We start from the raw sequence: 18,386 nt of genomic DNA, 5'->3' as shown, positions 1-18,386 counted from the left end.
AGAACGTACTCAATGGCAGCAAGAAGTGTGAGTGTGAGGCCGTGACAGGGGCTCTTAGTTTAGTGCTCAGAGAACCGAGCACCAAATCAACACATGACTAGTTGCTCACTGGCCACACGGAGACCGACCCTGTAGTTGTGGGGATGGGGCTTGTGCCTTTTCCTGGATCAAGTCCCCGCCCCATTCTCTAGCTCTGGGAACTAGAACACTGTCCTGTTCCTTGCATCCGAGTGCTTCCCTTGAGGCCTGTCCAGAAATCCCACTTCTGTGCCTGGGGTGCCAGGGATCAGAGTCATATCCTAACCTCAGCTCTGTGCCTGAGCTGCTGCAGTACCAGACAGGCCTCCTTGCTGTTTGCTTGGTGCCCCGGCGTTCAGAGCATCCCCTACTGAGACACGCCCTGTCTAGCCTCTGTCTACCTGTTGGGCCCCCCCTTCCCTGGACCTGCCAGCCTGCTAGTCACCACCCATTGGCTATGGCTACATCCCACTCGCTCCCTCCCCTCCTCAGGCCCCAGGCACAGGTCTCCCCGTGGGAGCAACAGCACCGCAGAACCCATTTAAAGGGTCTGAGTGCTTGTGAGCTAGGTTTTCCAAACACCATCTGCCCTTTCCATCTTTACTTGTGTTTTAAGCCACCTTTCCCCAGTGCTGAGCCAGAATATCTACTTCAGACCAGTAGCAATTTGGTCGTAAGAGGAACTGGAGGATGTCCCTTGAAGTTGTATTTGCACAGCATGCATTCTGCTTGGGGACTGACAAAGATCCTCCCAAGGCACCCTGTTAGTCCTGCCTCTCATCTTAAATGAAAAGGAACCGGTTGCATCAACCTTATCTATTAGAAGCCAAATGCCTGAGGATGATTTTACAGGCGCAGTTCCTCTTGAATGTCAAACCAGAGAACAGCTCACGGGGTCCAACCTTTAGAGCAGCCCTGCTAAAATATGTCCTTCATCGCTGACCTGTTTGGAGACTCTAAGCTTGTAGCTGTTACGGGATTTAGCAAGACTGAATCTGCAGCCACCGAACAGTGAGAAACGTGTCAAGGCCAAGGCTGTTGAACGCTTGACCGATAGACAGCAACAGAGGCAGGAGAAGCCCAATGACGGGGGTGGCGAGCAATACCTGAGAGTCGACCTGCGGGGGAGAAGAAGAAAGGCAGGTTCAGGAGCTGAAACAAATACACAAAAGCAAGCCAATCCAGCAGCCGGGCTCAGGCACGCTCGGGGATGAACGGGACCATTGCACACTCCCTGTGTGGAGCTGTGAGAAAAGAAGCCAAACACATGAAGGGGAGGACGTGGGGGAGGGGACGAAGGTGCCTGAGAGGAGGAGACCCGTCCTGCGCCAGCTCAGCCAGCTGTGGTCACTCGTCACAGCAGTGATGGAAAACCTGGGAGGAACGCGGGATGTTGCTGGGGCCTGGAGGTAAGACAGAGTCTCGACCAAACGTAAGTTCTCCAGCTTCGGGGCTCCAGTGAGAGGTAAACTTCTTTCATCCCATGAGAGTACTGTGAAATGTGATGGGAATTTGTTGCAGCTCCCTGGGTTTGTAGAGAATAGGTGTGTGCACCTGAACGGGGAAATACCTACATTCCGGTCTTTCCACCTGGCAGAAGGAACGCAGACCATTTCTCGGCCACTCCACAGTTTGCAAAGCACTTCTGTGTCATGTGCACAATTGTCACAGTAATCCTGCTAGCGGGCGCTGGGCTCCTTATTTTGGGGATGGGGAAACTGTGCCTCAACACACTAAGTAGCAGAGGTGGAAATAGAGAAGTGGTGTTGCTCCTTTTGTCATTCAGATCCACCAACAGTGCAGGTTGGCACAGCTGGCAGGGTTTCAGTTCTTTTCCACTGCTGCCCCTGGGTGCACCTAAGAGTACAGATCCCTTGATTTGTCCAGGCTGACTTCTCTGCAAACAGGGGTCAGCTGGAAGGGAGATAGGGCGTCCCAGCCCGGGGGAGGCACTTTGGAGGGGAGATGAAATGGCCTGTCCACCCTTGTCCATTGATTTCATGCAACTAGGAAGCGGAAGTGTGCTCAGAGGGAGCAGACCCCAAAGGGCTCTCCTTCTGGAGCCAGAATTGTTGTTTCCCTTTGAGCTGTGGGCACCACCAGAAGGGCACGTGCCTAAGTCCTGCTAAGAGCCCGGGACCTGGGACCAGAAGTTCTGGTATCAGGCAGATATTGGTACCTCCTAGCTGTACATTGGGCAGGCCATTCTTGCTCTTGGCTTTGGCTTCCACATCTATAAAAACTAGGGTTTTTGAGACAATGGATGTGCACACTCTTGGAACTCTGTGTCAGTGGACTTCTTATTAACATGAGCAGCAGCCAGCACACGGGACTGTTTGTCCATATATGGGCTAAGACCCATGGTTGCGAATGTTGCCTTAGTCTCACTGAACAGAAACTGAGATTCCTACAGATGTTGTCACCAGAGCTCCAGCCACGGAGGTGATGGCTTGGGGAACATCGGGTGCCCGGTCCCCAGCTCTGCCATTAACTCTGCCCCTGTCACTCCACCCCACTGGGCCTCAGCTTCTTCAGCTCTAATGGGAGGAGAGGGGATCCCAGCATTTGATGGCTGCATGAGCTTCATTATCCAAGTAAATTGCAGAGGCTGTGGGGTATACAGTTTCAGAGACATTCACTTTATCTTCAGGATGCATTTAATTACTTGGGGAAGGGGGAGGGCGCAGAGGTATCGGGTTTCCTTTTGTAAGTCTTGTTTTAAATGGTATTTTTAGAAAACAAATTCCCTGATTATCTACTCACAGTTGGAGTATGTGCAGGCTTATAGGCAGGAGGAATTGCCTCCACCCACTTCCCCCGGAGCTAAACAGCTGGTTGGGAGTGCCATGAAGGGGAGGGAGGCCGGGTGGAGAGGAAAACTTGGCCTTGGATGAGTGGCTAAGCAGATGCTTACAAGCCAACCACTGAGCTACAGCAGGCCTTTGGTCTAAACATAACAGAAAAACATCTCCTGGCTTTATAGCCTTTCCCTGAAAGTTCTCCCAAAGTTTATCTAATGATTCTCAAGCTTTCCTTCCACAAGCATCACCCAGGGAGCTCACTGCAATGCAGATTTTCAGACTCTGTCAGCGGAGATTCAGATTCAGGAGGCTCGAGTGGTCCCGGGAATCTGCCCTGTTAAAACCGCTGTTCTTGGACCGGACTGCGTTTTCAGCAACAAGCATTAGGGCATGCAGCTGCCAGGAGAAGCCGACAGGAACAGGGGGTGTGTCCCATTGCCAAGTCTAACCTCCTCTCTGCCTCAGGCTTTCCCGCAGATTTACGGAGCTGGACCAGATGAACTCTATAGCCTCTTTGGGTTTTATCTCTGCGGTCTAGCAAAATCTCCTAGCCCGGTTGGCTGTTCTCTCCCTGCAATGTGGACACAAAAGTCCTGAGAGGGCTAGCCCAGAAGCAGTCTGTCTTACCTTGAACACATGGAAATTCAGTGGAAATTTCCCGTCATTTGCCTTTAAAGTCTGTGGCATGATGTTGAAAGACACGGTGACATTGTTGCCTTCCGTGATCTCCGGCACGGAGAAGATGTACTGCGTGTCGCTCTGAGGTCCTCCTGCAAGAGGAAGAGCTGTTACCGGAGCTCAGCTGGGCCCATGGGACTCCTGGTGGGGCCGTGTCTAGTTCAGGGAGGCCTGGGGGAGGGGTCAGAATGCCGGATTTGGGGATCTAAGGCCTGGGTCCTAGTCCCCACGGTTGCTAGCTATGGAACAAGCTGCTTTATTTTGTGAGCCTCGGTCTCCTCCTTTTAAACACAAAGAGGAGAAACATACATTCGCCACTTGGTGAGAATGTTTCTTAAACTCGAACGATGAGGACCAGCAGAGTGAGGGGCCTGAAGGTTGAGAAGAGGGGCGCCCTGGGGGAGGGGGTTGTCAGGCAAACCATTCAAGACAGGCAGATGCCAAGGAGAGGGAATGCGCAGGTCGAGATGCAAACACACACGCACACTCGTGCACACACGCATAGTTTACACACCTCCCCTCTCAAGGCTGTGTAAACACACTCAGGTCCATCTTCACAGGGAGCCCTTTTCCTCATCGCTGTCACACACGGGGAGTGGGAGGTGCAGCGGGACCATGCGCCGCTCCCAGGGTCCCCTGTGATTCCTCTCGGAGGAGGCCTTCGTCTGGGATCTCAGTGCAATACTGCAGGACACACCAGCCCAGGGGGTGGGAATGTTCTCCCCGATGTCTGGGGGGGGGGGGTCTTGTGGTTTCTAAGGGCAGACAGGGGTTCCCAAATCCACTGTTCACAGGTAGGGAGGCTGAGGACAGAGACCAGCTCTATTCTCCGAGTCACAAAGCCAGTGTACAGCAAGGACGAGGGTTTAGCCCGCCCTCGGCTTTGTCCAGTGTTCTTTCCTCACTCCCCCAACTTCCTGGAAATGGCTGGGGAGCAGTCATCCTGCTCCACTCCTGGGAGGCGGGTAGAGGTCAGCGTCGGGATAATGGGGAGAACAAAGGGGCGGGAGGCCCGTTTGGGATTTTCCCGCCCACCCCCACTAGCAACCATTTCCCTTGGAGAACCACAGCTTTTCCTTTGGGCTAACAAATTCCTTTCCTCCCAACTTCGGGCGGATGGTCTAGAACCGAGAGCCCCGGGGCCTGAAGCCAGGGCTGGCAGCTCCCCATCCAGCGGAGTCCTTACCAATGTCGTAATCATCTGTGGTACCTCCCGGAATCACACGGCTCTTAAACATCATCTCAGACCATGTTCCCAAAGACGTGTTGCCATGGTCCAGGCTGACAGGGTACTGGTTGCACACATACAGGCAGAAGAAGTTGTCTTGGAAGTCTCGGCATGGCATCCTGTTAGAGGTAGAGGCACATCACTTCATGAGCACTGTTTTTGTCTCCAGGGTGGGGGTCCCCTCGTTTCACGGTGCCTCTCTGCCTGTCAGCTACGGCTCTCGTTGGCTCGCCACGGTCCTGCCCAAAGGTGGAGCCTCGTTCTCATTCTGGGCCACCCACTGTCGAGTGCACTTCTCCTCCTAGTGGCTGGGAGGACAAGGGCAGTCGAGTTCTGGGTTGTGCGTGTCACCTGGCAAGGGCTTTATCACGGATGACCGTCTCCTCGACCCACTGACCGAACCGTGCCGGCTCACAGCCTACAGGGTGACCGCCAGTCCCTCTCTGCTCTGAGTCCTTCACGCGGGGAGCAGAGTCGCCTTTTCCTCGGGCCCTTTGCCAATTTCATCGTGGAACTTTCTTTTCTTATCAGATTAAAAAGAATTCAACACCTAAATCCCACCTCGTGCTGTGATGAAAGTGGAGATACCAGAAATATTTTTCCTTTTAATTTACATTTGGTCCTCTAATTCTTCATTACTGAGACTCAGCTTCCTTTCCCCAGATGTCACAGTGCATTTAAACTGTCACCCTCAGAGAAATGTCCATCTCATCCTTTAAGGTGAGAACATATGGCCAGAAATGTGTTTCCAAAACATCTAGTCCTATGGAGCTGCTGGGTGATGGATGACACCCGTGTCTCACCGGGACTCTGGCCCCGGGGCTGGGGGACGGACACCGAGCTCACTCTCCTGGAATTCGGCTCCAAGGTCCCGGCAAGAGGCAGAACAGATACAGGCATGAAAGCCATGCATCTCAGGTTCCAGGAAAACTTGGACTCAAAGCTTCAGTGCCAATATTTCCCTCTACCATGAACATTTCCTAGAAGTTCCAGGATTTCAGAGATGCTGTGTCTTTCACACAGAGAGCACGCAAGTAATTTCCCCTTCAAGGCTCTTGTGTCCTGGTTGAGAAAAAAGGCTCCCTCTGCACAGGTCCCTGCAAAGCTGATCTCTAGCCTCAGAAAACTTGAGGGAAAGGGGGACGATTGAGGGTGTGGACAATTGTTAAAGATTTAAAGTGTAATTTTAAAAGAAGAGCAAATACCAAAACTCGCCATCTTCCTTATTCTTATACAGCTGGCTTTTCCGTGGGTCCTGGGTTTCCTGCCACTCCAGAGACCTGAGTGTGAACAGAGAGACCAGAAGGTGAGACCTCTCAGAGTGTCCCCTCTCAACCCCATCTGGCCCCACAGGGGCCCTTGGCACAAGTGGAGAGTGTCGCTTTACCTAGTGACAGGATTAAGTCGTTCTCTACATGCCGATGGCTTCCAGCCTGTCCTTAGCCTGTCCCCAGCCCGTCCCCTTTCCTGAGCTCTAGGTGGATGCACGCTGTGGTCCATCTCATGTCACCCTCAGTGACCCCGAAATCCACTTATCCCAAACAGCGCTCACCCTTGGCCTCCTCCTATTGCCCAAACGAGAACATGAGGTCGCTCTCGCTCACTCCCCCACATCCGAACAAGCACCCGTGGTAATGAACTGTTGATTCCAGCTCCTAGCTCCCTCTCGAAGCCATCCACCCTATTTTACTTCCATCCCTATGGCTGCTCCAGGTTCAGGAACCCTCCTCTCCCTCGTGCACTTCTCACTGGTCTCCCCAAACTCAGTCGTGCCCACCCTCCCATCCGTTCTTCACACTGACATCGAAACAATCTTTCTAAACCAGAAATCTGGTTACGGCACCTCCCCGCTTACAACACAGTAGTAGTTCCCGTTTACTCTCAGGATGAAGTTCAAACTCCTGAACCAGCACCTGGGCCTCTACCCTCCTCTCCGGCTTCACCAGAGCAGCTCCCTGTTTCCCTAGCCCCACCCTTGAATGCTACGCTCTAGCAATAATGGATGTCTTCACTTAGAAATACCCCTGTCCTCCCCCCTCCCCCCACCTCCTCGACTTCCCCACGATGCTGCTTCTGCCCGGAATACTCTTCCACCTTTCAGTCCTGTAACCCAATAGCTCTTAGTCCTCCTGCCCCTGAAAAGGCCCTCGCTGAGAGGCTGTGCTTGCTCCGCTCTGGCATCCCACTCCGCCTGCAGTGTCAAGGCCCCTCCCTCCTTGGAGCTCCCCGGCACCCTGCACGATGCCTGTCCCAGTGTGTGGCGCCCTGCGTTACTTGTTACTGTGTGTGTCACTGGCCTTGGAGTCAGCTGACTCCCGGCCACCTTACAAATGTGTGACATCCACAGAGTCCCGTCCTCAACAGCCCTGCTCAACTCCTGCACGCTCATGCCTACGCTTCTTTTGTGGAAACAGTTCTCAAGTTCGGCCTTCCCCTTCTCCTGCTGCCTTCCGTTTTTCCCAGCATTACTGTCTTTTCCAAAGGACCCCGCTCGGCCGTCCCCTCCTTGGAGCTTCTCAACATCCATGAGATCAATGAGCTTTGCTCACCATGGTAATGGTAGCATCACAGAAGCTTCACACAATGCCTTGGCACACAGTAGGCATGCAATAATATTTTGCTCACTTAATTAATAGTTAAGATTATTGACTTCGTTGGGGTAATGTGTTCCAGAAAGTAGTCCTACGGTCTGTGGTGAAGGAGATGTTCAGGGGCAGAAGGGAACCGGTGCCCCGCCCTCAGCCCACTCCTCAAAGTGGAGGCGTGCTCAGTGGCGACGGGCCCCGGAGACGCAGAAGTGTAATGAGGTCTTCCTGTGTGAGCGGCTTGCGTCAAGGACCAGGTCACCTCCACGCAGGGGGAGCAAGGCAGGGACCGCCCCCCGGGCTCCTGGCCGCAGGCTGAGCCCGTCGGATGTGCTTTTGTAAAATGGCAATTTTATAATTAAGCGATAATTACGTTTTCTGCAGTGTATAAGGGAAAATAAATGTAGTGTAAATCAATAAGCTATCGATTCATGCAAGTTTGCCTCTAAGTGTGTGCGACTGAAATTTCAATTATGGCTGAGATCAGACCACCTGGCTCCGTCTATCCATCTCCATCCTTTAAAAAGGAGGACACCGACCACCTTCATGGAGACAATGATTACGTAGCTCCATCACTTCCTTTCAGCCTGGCTTCTGGTGGGAAATGTTCCGCTAAAACACCCCCAGGCCCCGTGGTGCACACCTCTCTCCCTCGCTCAGAGGCCTCCGTAAACCCGGAGAGCGTCAACCCAAACTTCTAGCTGGCACTGGGCTCAGCCCCGGCTCCTAACGCCCCTCTCCCTGGTTCCTCTGCCTCGGGCCAGCCTGTTGGCCTTGAACGCTCTGTAAATGTCCCTGGCTCGGCCCAGTGGCCCACGCGTCCCCACCTACACAGTGATCTCTTCCGAAGTGAGTCATACTTTTTTTGGAGGTCGAACTCAAACTCAGTCTCATCCAGGCTTTCCCTGAACACATGCCAGCCCACTGGCGGCTTCTCTTCCCTGATCTCCCGTGTCCCTTGTTGCCTGCCCTGGTCATTCGACGCTTAGCGTGGGAGACTGGGCAAGGCATCAGCTCGTGAATTTGTGGCCCTTGCAAGGGAATGTGTCCTTGGCATTTGCTTCTCCTCCAGTTTTGGCTCAACAGCCAACCCGGAATCAGGGATGCTGGCTGCTTATATTGCCCCCTGGGGTTTATTTGGCAGCTTGGGGTGATAACTGAGGAGGACAGGGCCAGAAGTTGTGAAGATTTACATTGGGGAGGGCAAAGGGTAGCCCGGGAAGGAAGGAAGAAGAGAGGCAAGAAAAATGGCGAAAGGACCACTGAGTATACAAACATTGTTCGGTGGTTCCTGGGTTTGCAAATTCACTCCCCTCCTGTGCAGGAGGTTTAGCCACCACCTGGCTCTCCAGGGAGCATCTGCGATCACACCCAGGTTTGTTTGTTTTCTCCTTCCTCCCCTCTCTCTCTTGCTTCCTACCCCCCAGCCTAATCGTATTTCCAGCTCCTATTTGCTGAGGGTCCGCTGGTGCAGGCTCCCATCAGCTGTTGGGGCTCACAGAGGATCAGAAAGGTCCCCGTCACCGCCTTGCCTGGGCCAGTGGGCCCCATTCTGGGTGGCCACAAATTGGGGCCTGGACACTGGCCAGCTCTGCATCCACCTTCTAGAACTCCCTTGTCATTGTGCTGACATTCCCTGCTTATTGGGTCCTGTTCTCCTGTCTGTCTGAATGCTGTGTATTTTTTTGCAAATCATGTTCTCTTTCCCATTCCCAACTTCTTCCCACACAATCTCCGCCCCCCACCTCCCTCACCCCCGGCAATGCTGTTGTGGCCGCTGCTGTGACCCAACACCCTCAGAGGGATGAGACGGGGCTGGGGGGCTGGGCCCCACTGGCTGTCCCTGGCCCCCTGTCCCTCTTGGGACCGCCATCTCGTTCTCAGCAAGAGGGTGGGGATCAGAGACTCGTTGTCCTGGCGGCTGGGAAATGCCAGCCCAGCTCCTGGGAACCTCTGACCTCACAGATGGGCCCTCACTGGTCAGCTGGGCCTGAGGGCAGCTTCCTGGGACATGGCCAATAGGGGCAGCGGAGACCCGCTTAGCTCCACTCACTCATACTCTCTCTGAGTGAGGTGCTAGCCCACGCACCGGTCCCACGTGAAGGCATGACATCGTCCCAGATGGACTGAGTAAAATGACCGTCTAGATCTTGGCCTCAGTTTCCCCATGCCCTCTCCCTGACGGATGAAGTCTTTTCTATCCTGAGGACACGGCTTCATCAGGACCAGAGTCCTGTGAGACCCATTTATGTGAGGAGACACCTGCTCTCAGCTCCCTCTGCCAGGTGGAACTTGGCTCCTGCTCTGCCCCCACACCCATTTTTAAAAAACACTAATTCTGAATTTGGGGGCTCAAAGCTCTAGATTCTGAACTTCTGGAGGACAGACACTGGGTCTTGTCACCTGTACCTATCCCACACACCCACCTGACAGTGTACTTAGTACAGAGAGTACTCAGTCGGTGTCTAATAGGTGTTTGGTGAATGGCACCAGGGGCACGCGAGACAGACTGACAGACACACGAGGGTGTGAACTGTGAACAGCGGGGCGGGGGGGGGGACAAACACCACCCTCCTGGGGCAGGGAGCTCTCTGCACGCAGGTCCGGGTGACCGAGTCTCCCTGACAGACAGACAGGTTTTCAGAAGCCGTACCCGTCCCCCCAGCGCCCTTGCCATTCAGTGTCGCCCCAGGGGTTCCACAGGCGGATAAGATCTTCCCAGCCTGTCCTGGACTGAATCTGTAACGAACAGAAAAGGAAACTGTCAGAGCTCTCCAGCAGAAGTCAGCAGAAACAGGGGATATGAATGCAGCTGCTTTTTACCTCCAAGGACCAATTTAACTTCTGACCTCATTTGGCTGCAGACAGAAAAAAAAAAACCCTGAAAGAAAAAAAAATCGATGCCTGCTGCCTGCAAGGAGTTGGAATGAGATAGAGGAGAAAATGGCCCCTTTCTGCTCAGCACCTCGCAGGGCAGGTGCGACTTCATCATTCCCTGTGGCTTCATCCCAGAACTTGGGTGAGCTGAGATTTAATAGCAGATAAACAGCACAGGACGTTGCCTCGGGCTGCAGACTCTACGGGTCTCTAGCCTCCTCTAGGCCCCGTCACAGCGGCATCTCTATTCCAGACACAGCACTTCCCTGCCAGTCGCCGCTGGGAGCTGTGTCAGGTCTGCACAGCGCCGTCCCGCTGATTGGAGCAAGACTGGGACAACCTGGGAATTGAGATGTCGGGGGCTAGCCGGCCTCATCCTGCTCCCTGGTCTCTGTTGATGAGCAGGGCGCCTCGATGGCGTGGGCTCTTCTTTCCCCTGGGGTTGGTACATTTGCTCCTTCCAACCATGGAGGCCAGAGGGCAGGGCGGTTGAAAAATTACAATGAAATAATGGCAGCCCCTTGAACCTCCAGTCCCGGGTGCAGGAGCCCTCAGCCTGCACAGTGCTGAGAACTGGAAGTATGATTGAGTTGTAGCTGCGATATTGATCTGTGCTAATGTCGTCTGTGGAGACGGAGGCCCGGAGGGTCAGGGAGGGGGAGGAGGTGCTCAGTGACGCTGGGCGGGAGGAGGCTGGGTGGGATACGACAGCCTGGGAAAGAACCCGCGTGCGGAGGCAGGGCTGGGAACCAGGCGTGAGTTCGTCCTTCCGTCCTCCGAGGTGGATTCTTCTAGAAGCCCTGTCTCACAGAGGAGGAAAGTGAGCATTAGGGAGGTTCAGCAACTTTCCTAAGGCCACAGAGTAAGTGGCAGAGACAGAATTCTGGCCCTGGCCACTCGAGGGCTCCAAAGCCCAGGCTCTTAATTTTGGAGCTGGGGGTGGATAGAGGAACAACCCGCTCTTCGATGTGGCTGTGAACCTGACCCCACATATAACTCTAAGCCACCTGGCCGACACTCATATGATCACACTAGAGCATTGTCATGAAGAGGCAAGGCTGTCAGGTGAGGGCCCAAGAACCTGGCTCAGCTTCGGTCCTTTCCTGGGGCTTTCCCCTGTCTGCTGCTAGCTTTGGCTGGCACTGCAGTGGAAGGTGCCCTGGTTTTAAGTGCCACACGGGTGGGAGAGCTTCTGGCACAAACCCAGGTTTCCCACCCCTCTGTGCGCAACCCCCAGAGCACTCCAGGCCCTGCGCATCATGTATTAATCGCCAGCATCTGGTGGAGCCCACAAGCAGGACATGAGTAATGGTGGCCCGGTGGCCCAGAGAGCTTAATGGACCACCCTGGGTGCCTAACAGACAGTTGGGGGCTCAGCTGGGCACAGGGGAGAAGAGTGGCCAGGGGTTGGAGGGGCTGGAAGAGGGCTAAATGAGGCATGCAGATAACCACTCACCCCCTTGCCCAGGGGAGTCACGGCCCAAGCTAGGTACATAATAAAAAATGCCAATTTCATTTATCTTCCTGTCTGTGTCCCACCCAGAGGGAGGACGTGCAGATTAAAAAGCACACGGCATTTATGCACTGCTTTAATCTTAGCACTTGCAGAGAGTTATAACCTCCTTCTTCTGCAGGAAAAATTTTTAACCAAGTCAAGTTCTTGGGCCCTTGTCTGACGGGTCTCTTCTTTTGTGCCAGTACCCCACTGGGCATCCCATGGACCATGGCCTGGTGGTGCAGGAGTCCATTTGAGATGAGAGGTACTCCAGGTTATCTGTCCTAGCTAGTTTTTCCTCAAATGTATTTTCTCAGATGGTGGTTCCATAGGCTGTTAAGACTTATTCCTAGAAAAAAGCTTTCGTGGTTGATTAAAGGTAAGTGGTACTTGTCCGGTTAACACAGAACTTCTCAGAGCCTTTAGCATGTGCCTGTCCAAGCAGGGGACATGGTGAGCTTCACAGGGGTCTCCCCTGGCTGGGAGGTGGCAGCAGCCACAGAATAGCCAAACAGACCGTAGAGGATGCGAAGTCCCATCGCCTGCCATCACGGGGCAGGCACCCTGTCCAGCCCACTCACTGTAGTATAAGAACAGCTCACAGTGGGTGCTGTCAGGGAGTAAACATTGAAGCAGTGAGAGGCTCCCCAGGAGCCCAAACCCCAGGGAGCCCACGGCCTGGCTCCTGAGTTTACCTCCATTCCCTGGGCCCGTGGTGTCTACCTGGCCACTCTGTCATCTGACAGTCACTGCCACCTCCAGGCCCAGCCCCTGTGGGGACTCATGTCCCATGGCCATCCGGGCCTCTCAATACACAAGTCCCTTCCGCCCTGTGTTCAGAGGAGAAACAAAGGCCGTCTCGATGGAGAGCGAGGTCTTGCCCTGGAACGGCAGATCCGTCATGCAGCTACCACGGCTCTTTCATTCGTTGCCCAGCACAGGCGTCAGTCACCCATCGCAGGTCACTTCCACTGGATCTGGAAGCGGCAATCCAGACAGCATCGCCAACCGATCGAGTTTGGCACGCAAGGAAACCGACGTGCTGTCTCTACCCTGTCCACATTGAGGTCCAGGGAGTTGCGGGGAGCAGTGTGTCTGTACATGGCCAGGCGTGGTGATGGTCCTGGCCGCCCCCACTGAGAATTCGGGGAAGGGAGTCTGGAGCCACTGTGCCTGGGGTCTCTTCTGGCCTGGGTTTATCGGGACAGCCTCTTTCTGGCTGGTGGGAAACGTCTTTTGAGCTCATCACACAAGATCTAGCGTGAAGAATCTGTGATGTCACCTTCAGAGGCCACAGACAAGTGCAGGCACTCACTCATGCAAGAGTCCAACAAGCGTTTAGGTGCCTACTGTTCCCACGTACATGCAGAGTAAGTGCTTTGTCACTGATTTCTTGAGGGAGACAGAACATATTGTCCCTGTGGTGTGGGTTGGAACACTCACCAAAACATGAAACCAGGGAGCAACTGGCCTCAGGTCAATGGCCAGGAGGGACAGGTTGGTGCAGAGAGAGGAAGCAAGCACGACGAAGCACGGTAGAAACAGAACCTGGCACTCCGCGTTCCGTGGCCCCTAAGTGCCTGCGAAAAGTGTTCCCGGAGTCTGGAATGTGATCTCCGAGGGCCAGAAGACGTTCTTAGGCTCAAGATGTGGGGGAAACAGAGATGAGGGGACACTGGTGGGACGTCATCACAAGGCCAGGAAGTGCTGCTGCTGCACGGCAGCACGATGGGCACAGATGGCGCTGAGGAGCCAGGGCGTCTCGGCCCGGCCATTTCAAGGGGCCGTGGACCGTCAGAAAGACCTCCCCCTCCCAGGCCTCAGCTTCTCCATTACGAATGGAGGAAGCTGGGCGTTTGCAGTGTTTTCCAGACTGAATGGTACTGCACATGGCAACTGCATACAATTTTCTGTACCCAAAGTCAGTTCTGTGTCATGGGGGAGACCATCCTCCCCTCTTCCACAGGACGAAGTTTTAGCTGGGCATATGGTGGCCCAGCTGGGTGTATGGTGGCCCAGCTAGATGGTGCATTTCCCAGGCTCCCTTGGGTCTCCGTGTGGCCACACGTTTAGGTTCAGATTAAAGGGAGCTGAGAGGGCATGCGGGTTTCCTGGTGTGCCCCTCACAGAAGGGCGTGCAAGTTTTCCCTGGCCTCTTCCTCGTCCCCTGGCTGGGAGATGAGGGGACCTGGAGCCGCCGCCCTGGAGCCGCTGCCCTGGGCTCACAGGTGGAAGTTCAGTGCTGTGGATGGCAGAGCCACTTACTAGCTTTCGAATCACCTGCTTACTACCTGAGAGAAAAACGAACTTGATCTTGTTTGAGCCCTGTATTTTGGAATGTCTTTGTTACAGCAGTTTAGTTGGTGTGTTACAAATAAAACATACTCTTCCAGGGCAAAACTTGCCCCAGAGTCAACTGGCTAGTTTGTTCTGCTTTCCTCTGCGGTAATCCCCCAGTCTAGCCAGAGACTCACCCTGTCTGAGGTCACTTCAAGGGCAGTAGGATCCCTGGGGGATGGAGATACCGGGCACTTCCGGATGAACAGAAGGAAGGATGCAGTCCATGGTGGGCCCCACCATGGGGTAAGGGCGGTAAACACTCATTTCAGCTTCCCTGGGCGTGCTGAAGGCATGTGATTCCGACCCACGTTTCCAGGGGCAAGAACACGAGGCCCAGCCCATGAGAGCCTTACCGTCTCAGCTCCTGTAACGGTGTAGGCGTGCTGGCTCACCAGGCCGTTCTCCATGCGTGTGGCGATCCCTGTCGGCTACAAAGGAGAAAAGCAGACTGTGATTAAACTTTTGCAGGTTTTTCAAAGAAAGAAAAGCACAATTCATTGGCAGCTGAGCCGTGCATGGCTGGGTAAAAAGTGTCCCACTGACTCCCAGTAGAATGACATGGATTCCTGGGACTCTTTTTCCAGAAAAGCAATGTTTGAAGACTGCTGGATGGTTGAGACCCCAGGCATTTCATACCTCAAGAGACCGCCCCACGAGGGATAGAGCCCCGCAGAGTCCTGAGGACCTGCTGCTTGCTCCTCCAATTACTCGTCATCAATGAGACAGCACAAAACACGTGTGCTGGGCATAACCACACCCCTGCTGTGAGTACTTGGGCTTTAAAGTGCATCTTAGTTTTTGGTGGCATTTCGGATTAGGAATGTGTGACTCAAAGCCCACATGTTTAAAGAATGAAGAAAGCAACCTGGTGAGCAGGGAGCTGGCTGTCTCAGAACAGACTCAGATAATTTGGAGGGTCATCCAGACTTTTCCAAATGGAGATGCACTGCCTTTGGAGACAGGGAGCATCAAAGGCTTGCCAGTCACTCCGGACCCGTTGCTGCTGGTCATGAGGAAGTACTAGGCAAAGGTTTCGGAGTCAGACAGCAATATCTGAACCCCGGCTCAGCCACCTCTGGCTGTGTGATGGGGAGCACTTTCCTTGGCCTCTCTGAGCCCATTTCCTCTTCTCAGAGTGAGTACTGCAACCCTATCTCAGAGGGAGGGCTGTCTTGAGGATTAAGTGATGTGACCTCAGGAAAGCACAGCATTAGCGCTCCCTGATGGCTTTGACCATGACCTTCCCCAGCTGGATGAACCAGTGGCTGAACACTCCTGGGCAAGGAGAGGCTCGAACCCGTGTGAAGGGAGCCCTGGTCTACTCACGCTGACCGGGGTGGCGCAGGTCATCAGGGACTCTTCTTGGGCTGCTGTCTTCACCATCGTCACTAGGTCAGAGGAGGAGGAGTGCAGGTCCATGGTGGTGACCACCCCTCCCGTGAGGTCCACCAGGGCATCAGGGAGGTAGCCGTAGTGCAGGTGGAGATAGGACCCTCGAAACCTGGGAGGGGAAAGTCAGACCACACCCCCCACCCCGTGGTGCCTTCAGTGAGACAGTCGGGAAAGGAGGCTGCACACCTGAGTTCTGCGTATTTCCCGGGTGAAGGACTGCGTCTCCACCCTTCTGGACCCTGGCTACCCGCCTTCCACTCGTCTAGATGGAGATTCTAGCCCATGTGCTGCCCACAGCTCCAGCCTCTCCCTGGTCTCCTGGGCCCGGGCAGCCCCACAAGCGGCAGTGTTGTGTAGAGGTCAGGAGGGCAGGCGCTGGAGCCACAGGCCAGGGTCAGATCCCAACCTCACCACGTACTTAGCCACTTGAGCTTGGACAAGTTACTTAACCTCATGGGACTGGACTTGGCTTAGTGCCTGGCTCCTGATGAGCCTTTAAGAAATATTGGATATTATTATGATGAGGACACACTGTTTCCTGTTCAGTTTAACAATAGTGGTCAGTGCTTACTGTGTGGGGGGAATCATGCTGGGCACTGAGCCTTTGAAGGTGAGACCCCAGGCCTGCCCTCAGAATGCTCACAGTCAACAACCCCGACGCCACGAGCGGCCTCTGTTCTTATTTTTGATCCAAGTTTCCCATTCCCATCCTCAGGTCGATCGGCCCAGCATCAGCAGGGAAATGACATAGGTGACAGCGGTGAAGATGTCCCACTTTTCACAGGCCAGTGGCAGCAAAGACAACCCCACCACAGCCTTCTTTCTGGTAATGCAAAGTCCCACAGGGATCAGGGGTCTGGATCCACCCCTCAGCAGCCTGAAATGGGCCTGTGACCTTGGACAAGACCCTTTCTTTCCTGTCCTCAGCCTTTCACCCGGAAACGGTCAGGTTGACTGGATCAGGTCTGGGGGATCTTCAGACACTCCTTTCTCACCCTATTTCCACCTCGGCCAGTCTCTCCTCCTGGGTATCACCCAGAATTCACATACATTCACTTCCGCAAACACATGTCAAGCAGCCACTGTAAACGGGACACCATCCTGGGCACAAATGCCGTGGATGACTCGGACTGCCTTTTATCAAAGAAAGCAAAGGACACACAGAATAAACCGCATTCTACAGGAACAGCCGTGTGACTGATGTCTGCTTGTTACCAAACTGGTTCTAAATCTTATCTCTTTCTCGATGACCCAGGCTTATGCCCGGGACCAGATTCTTATCATCGGGGTGTTTGCTTGGCCAACCACACAGTTTGCCTTTGAACATGACTATGCCCGGTTGGGTCTGCGTGTCTGTCTGCCTCTCTTGTTCTCTCACAGATGTCCTGGCTCCTGGCCTTAGACTGAGAGGGCTTTGCCGAGGGACCTGGAAGTTCAGAGACTGGGGTGCTGGGACCCGTTTCTGAGCCTGCCAGCGGGACCTCCTGCACAGCAACAGGCCTTTCCCGTGATGTGTCCACGGGCTCTCCTTGAGTCATTCCAAAAAAGCAGCTACTGGGCTCTGTCCTGTCACTCCAGGCCCATGTCCTCAGGGTCTGCGGGCCTCATCTGAGGTCTTGCACCCACACCATGCTGCAGTCACCGCAGAGACACCTGAGGGACAGGACCTGCGGCCAGCAGCCCGTCCTCGGTGTCTCTCGCAGCCTTCTCTCTCTGTCTCTCTGCAACGCCCACAAAGCCTGTCCCAGCGGCCGCTGGCTGTTTGACAAGGAGCTACCTCTCTGCTTTACAAACACACGCTCACGAGTCCTGCTAAAGCTTCGGGAACACGCAGCTAATCTTAGCTGCCTGTGCTGGCAGGAGACAGAAAGGGAAGGAAAGAGAGCGAGAGCTGTGTTCACCACGCCTGTCACTACACCTTGTCACCTGCGCCCAGCAGTTCTGAGAGAGCCTTGTTCTCACCCCTCTGACTCAGCCTCCTGTTGGGAACGCGTCTATCTTCCGGGAAATGATATGAAACACGGGAGAATTCCACTGTCTCGGTCAGAGCCAGAAAGGATGTTGAGATGCTGCAATTCTTCACTGCGGAGATTCTGGAGGGGATGATATGCAGCCTGCCTGATCTCGCCCCCAATCCCCTCTCTATTGTATGGCAACAGGGTAAAAAATCTGAAAACACAGATTCCACCCCCAAGTTTGGCGGCCATGACCAAGCATTCCCAGGCTCCCCAGCCATGGGGGCAGCTGGGAGGTTGGAGCCCATGTACTCCCTTGTCGGCGCCCACACCCTTGGAGGGAAAGCAGGCCACCTCCTGCTGCACGGATGGGTTCCCATGTTTGTTCTGTGGTCCCCGTGTGCCCCCCACACAGAGCTCCAAAGAAGCAAAACAGTCAACTCCTTTTCCTATCGGACGGATGTTATGAAGGGATCATGGAAAAGCATGCGACCAGAGAGAACTGTTCTCACTCCAGCTTGGCCTGAAACACCCGGCAACCTTGGGCCAGGCACGCCACCTCTGGGGCTGCTTCCTCCTATCTCGGCGAAGAAGCCGGAGCCCGCCGCTGACAGCAGTCCCTTCCAGCTCCGACGGGCTGCAGTTCTATGTGAGTCACCCTGCATTCTATGGCTTCCTGCTTTGGATGGAAGAAAAAGCTTTTAAACCGCTTAATAGTTTGAAGCATTTTATCCTCTGCTAGATTTCTTTAGGCAGTGGCATGCGGATGCCGGTCCAGTTTCCCATTTCTTTTCAAGCTGAATGATTGCCTTAGGTCAGCTGTTAACAAAATGGGGTCAGAGTCATCATTTCATTTCGCGAGCTTTCTAATTCTCCCAGCGAACCTCCAGGCTCCCCTCCCCTCTCATATAACGGGAGAACGAGGCCCTGAAGTGGTGAGGCCTGACTCCATCCTGGAAACATAATGGCCGTGTTTGTGGAAGTAGCTTAGATGTGAATTAACCTCCCCAAGCATGT

General features: G+C 54.3%; 1 protein-coding gene across 3 annotated transcripts in view; it reads right to left on the bottom strand.

Moving 5' to 3' along the window:
* Nucleotides 1–18,386, bottom strand: part of CAPN13 (calpain 13) — a 75,435-nt gene that overhangs the window by 21,258 nt on the left and 35,791 nt on the right. For 2 of the 3 annotated variants that reach the window (XM_045844427.1, XM_045844428.1), the window contains exons 6-12: nucleotides 15,349–15,523; nucleotides 14,376–14,450; nucleotides 9,964–10,049; nucleotides 5,931–6,005; nucleotides 4,684–4,844; nucleotides 3,447–3,589; nucleotides 1,125–1,136 (exon numbers count right to left, since the gene is read on the bottom strand). In XM_045844427.1, the coding sequence (XP_045700383.1) occupies nucleotides 1,125–1,136; nucleotides 3,447–3,589; nucleotides 4,684–4,844; nucleotides 5,931–6,005; nucleotides 9,964–10,049; nucleotides 14,376–14,450; nucleotides 15,349–15,523 (727 nt within the window). The remainder of the gene's footprint in view (nucleotides 1–1,124; nucleotides 1,137–3,446; nucleotides 3,590–4,683; nucleotides 4,845–5,930; nucleotides 6,006–9,963; nucleotides 10,050–14,375; nucleotides 14,451–15,348; nucleotides 15,524–18,386) is intronic. The other variant, XM_045844429.1, reaches the window with a different exon arrangement.

The sequence above is a fragment of the Phyllostomus hastatus genome, unplaced genomic scaffold, assembly GCF_019186645.2.
Source record: "Phyllostomus hastatus isolate PE091 unplaced genomic scaffold, TTU_PhHast_1.1 phas_contig_402, whole genome shotgun sequence".
Classification (NCBI taxonomy): domain Eukaryota; kingdom Metazoa; phylum Chordata; class Mammalia; order Chiroptera; family Phyllostomidae; genus Phyllostomus; species Phyllostomus hastatus.
Note: the sequence above shows the minus strand (reverse complement) of the source record. Positions and strands in the feature narration are given on the sequence as shown.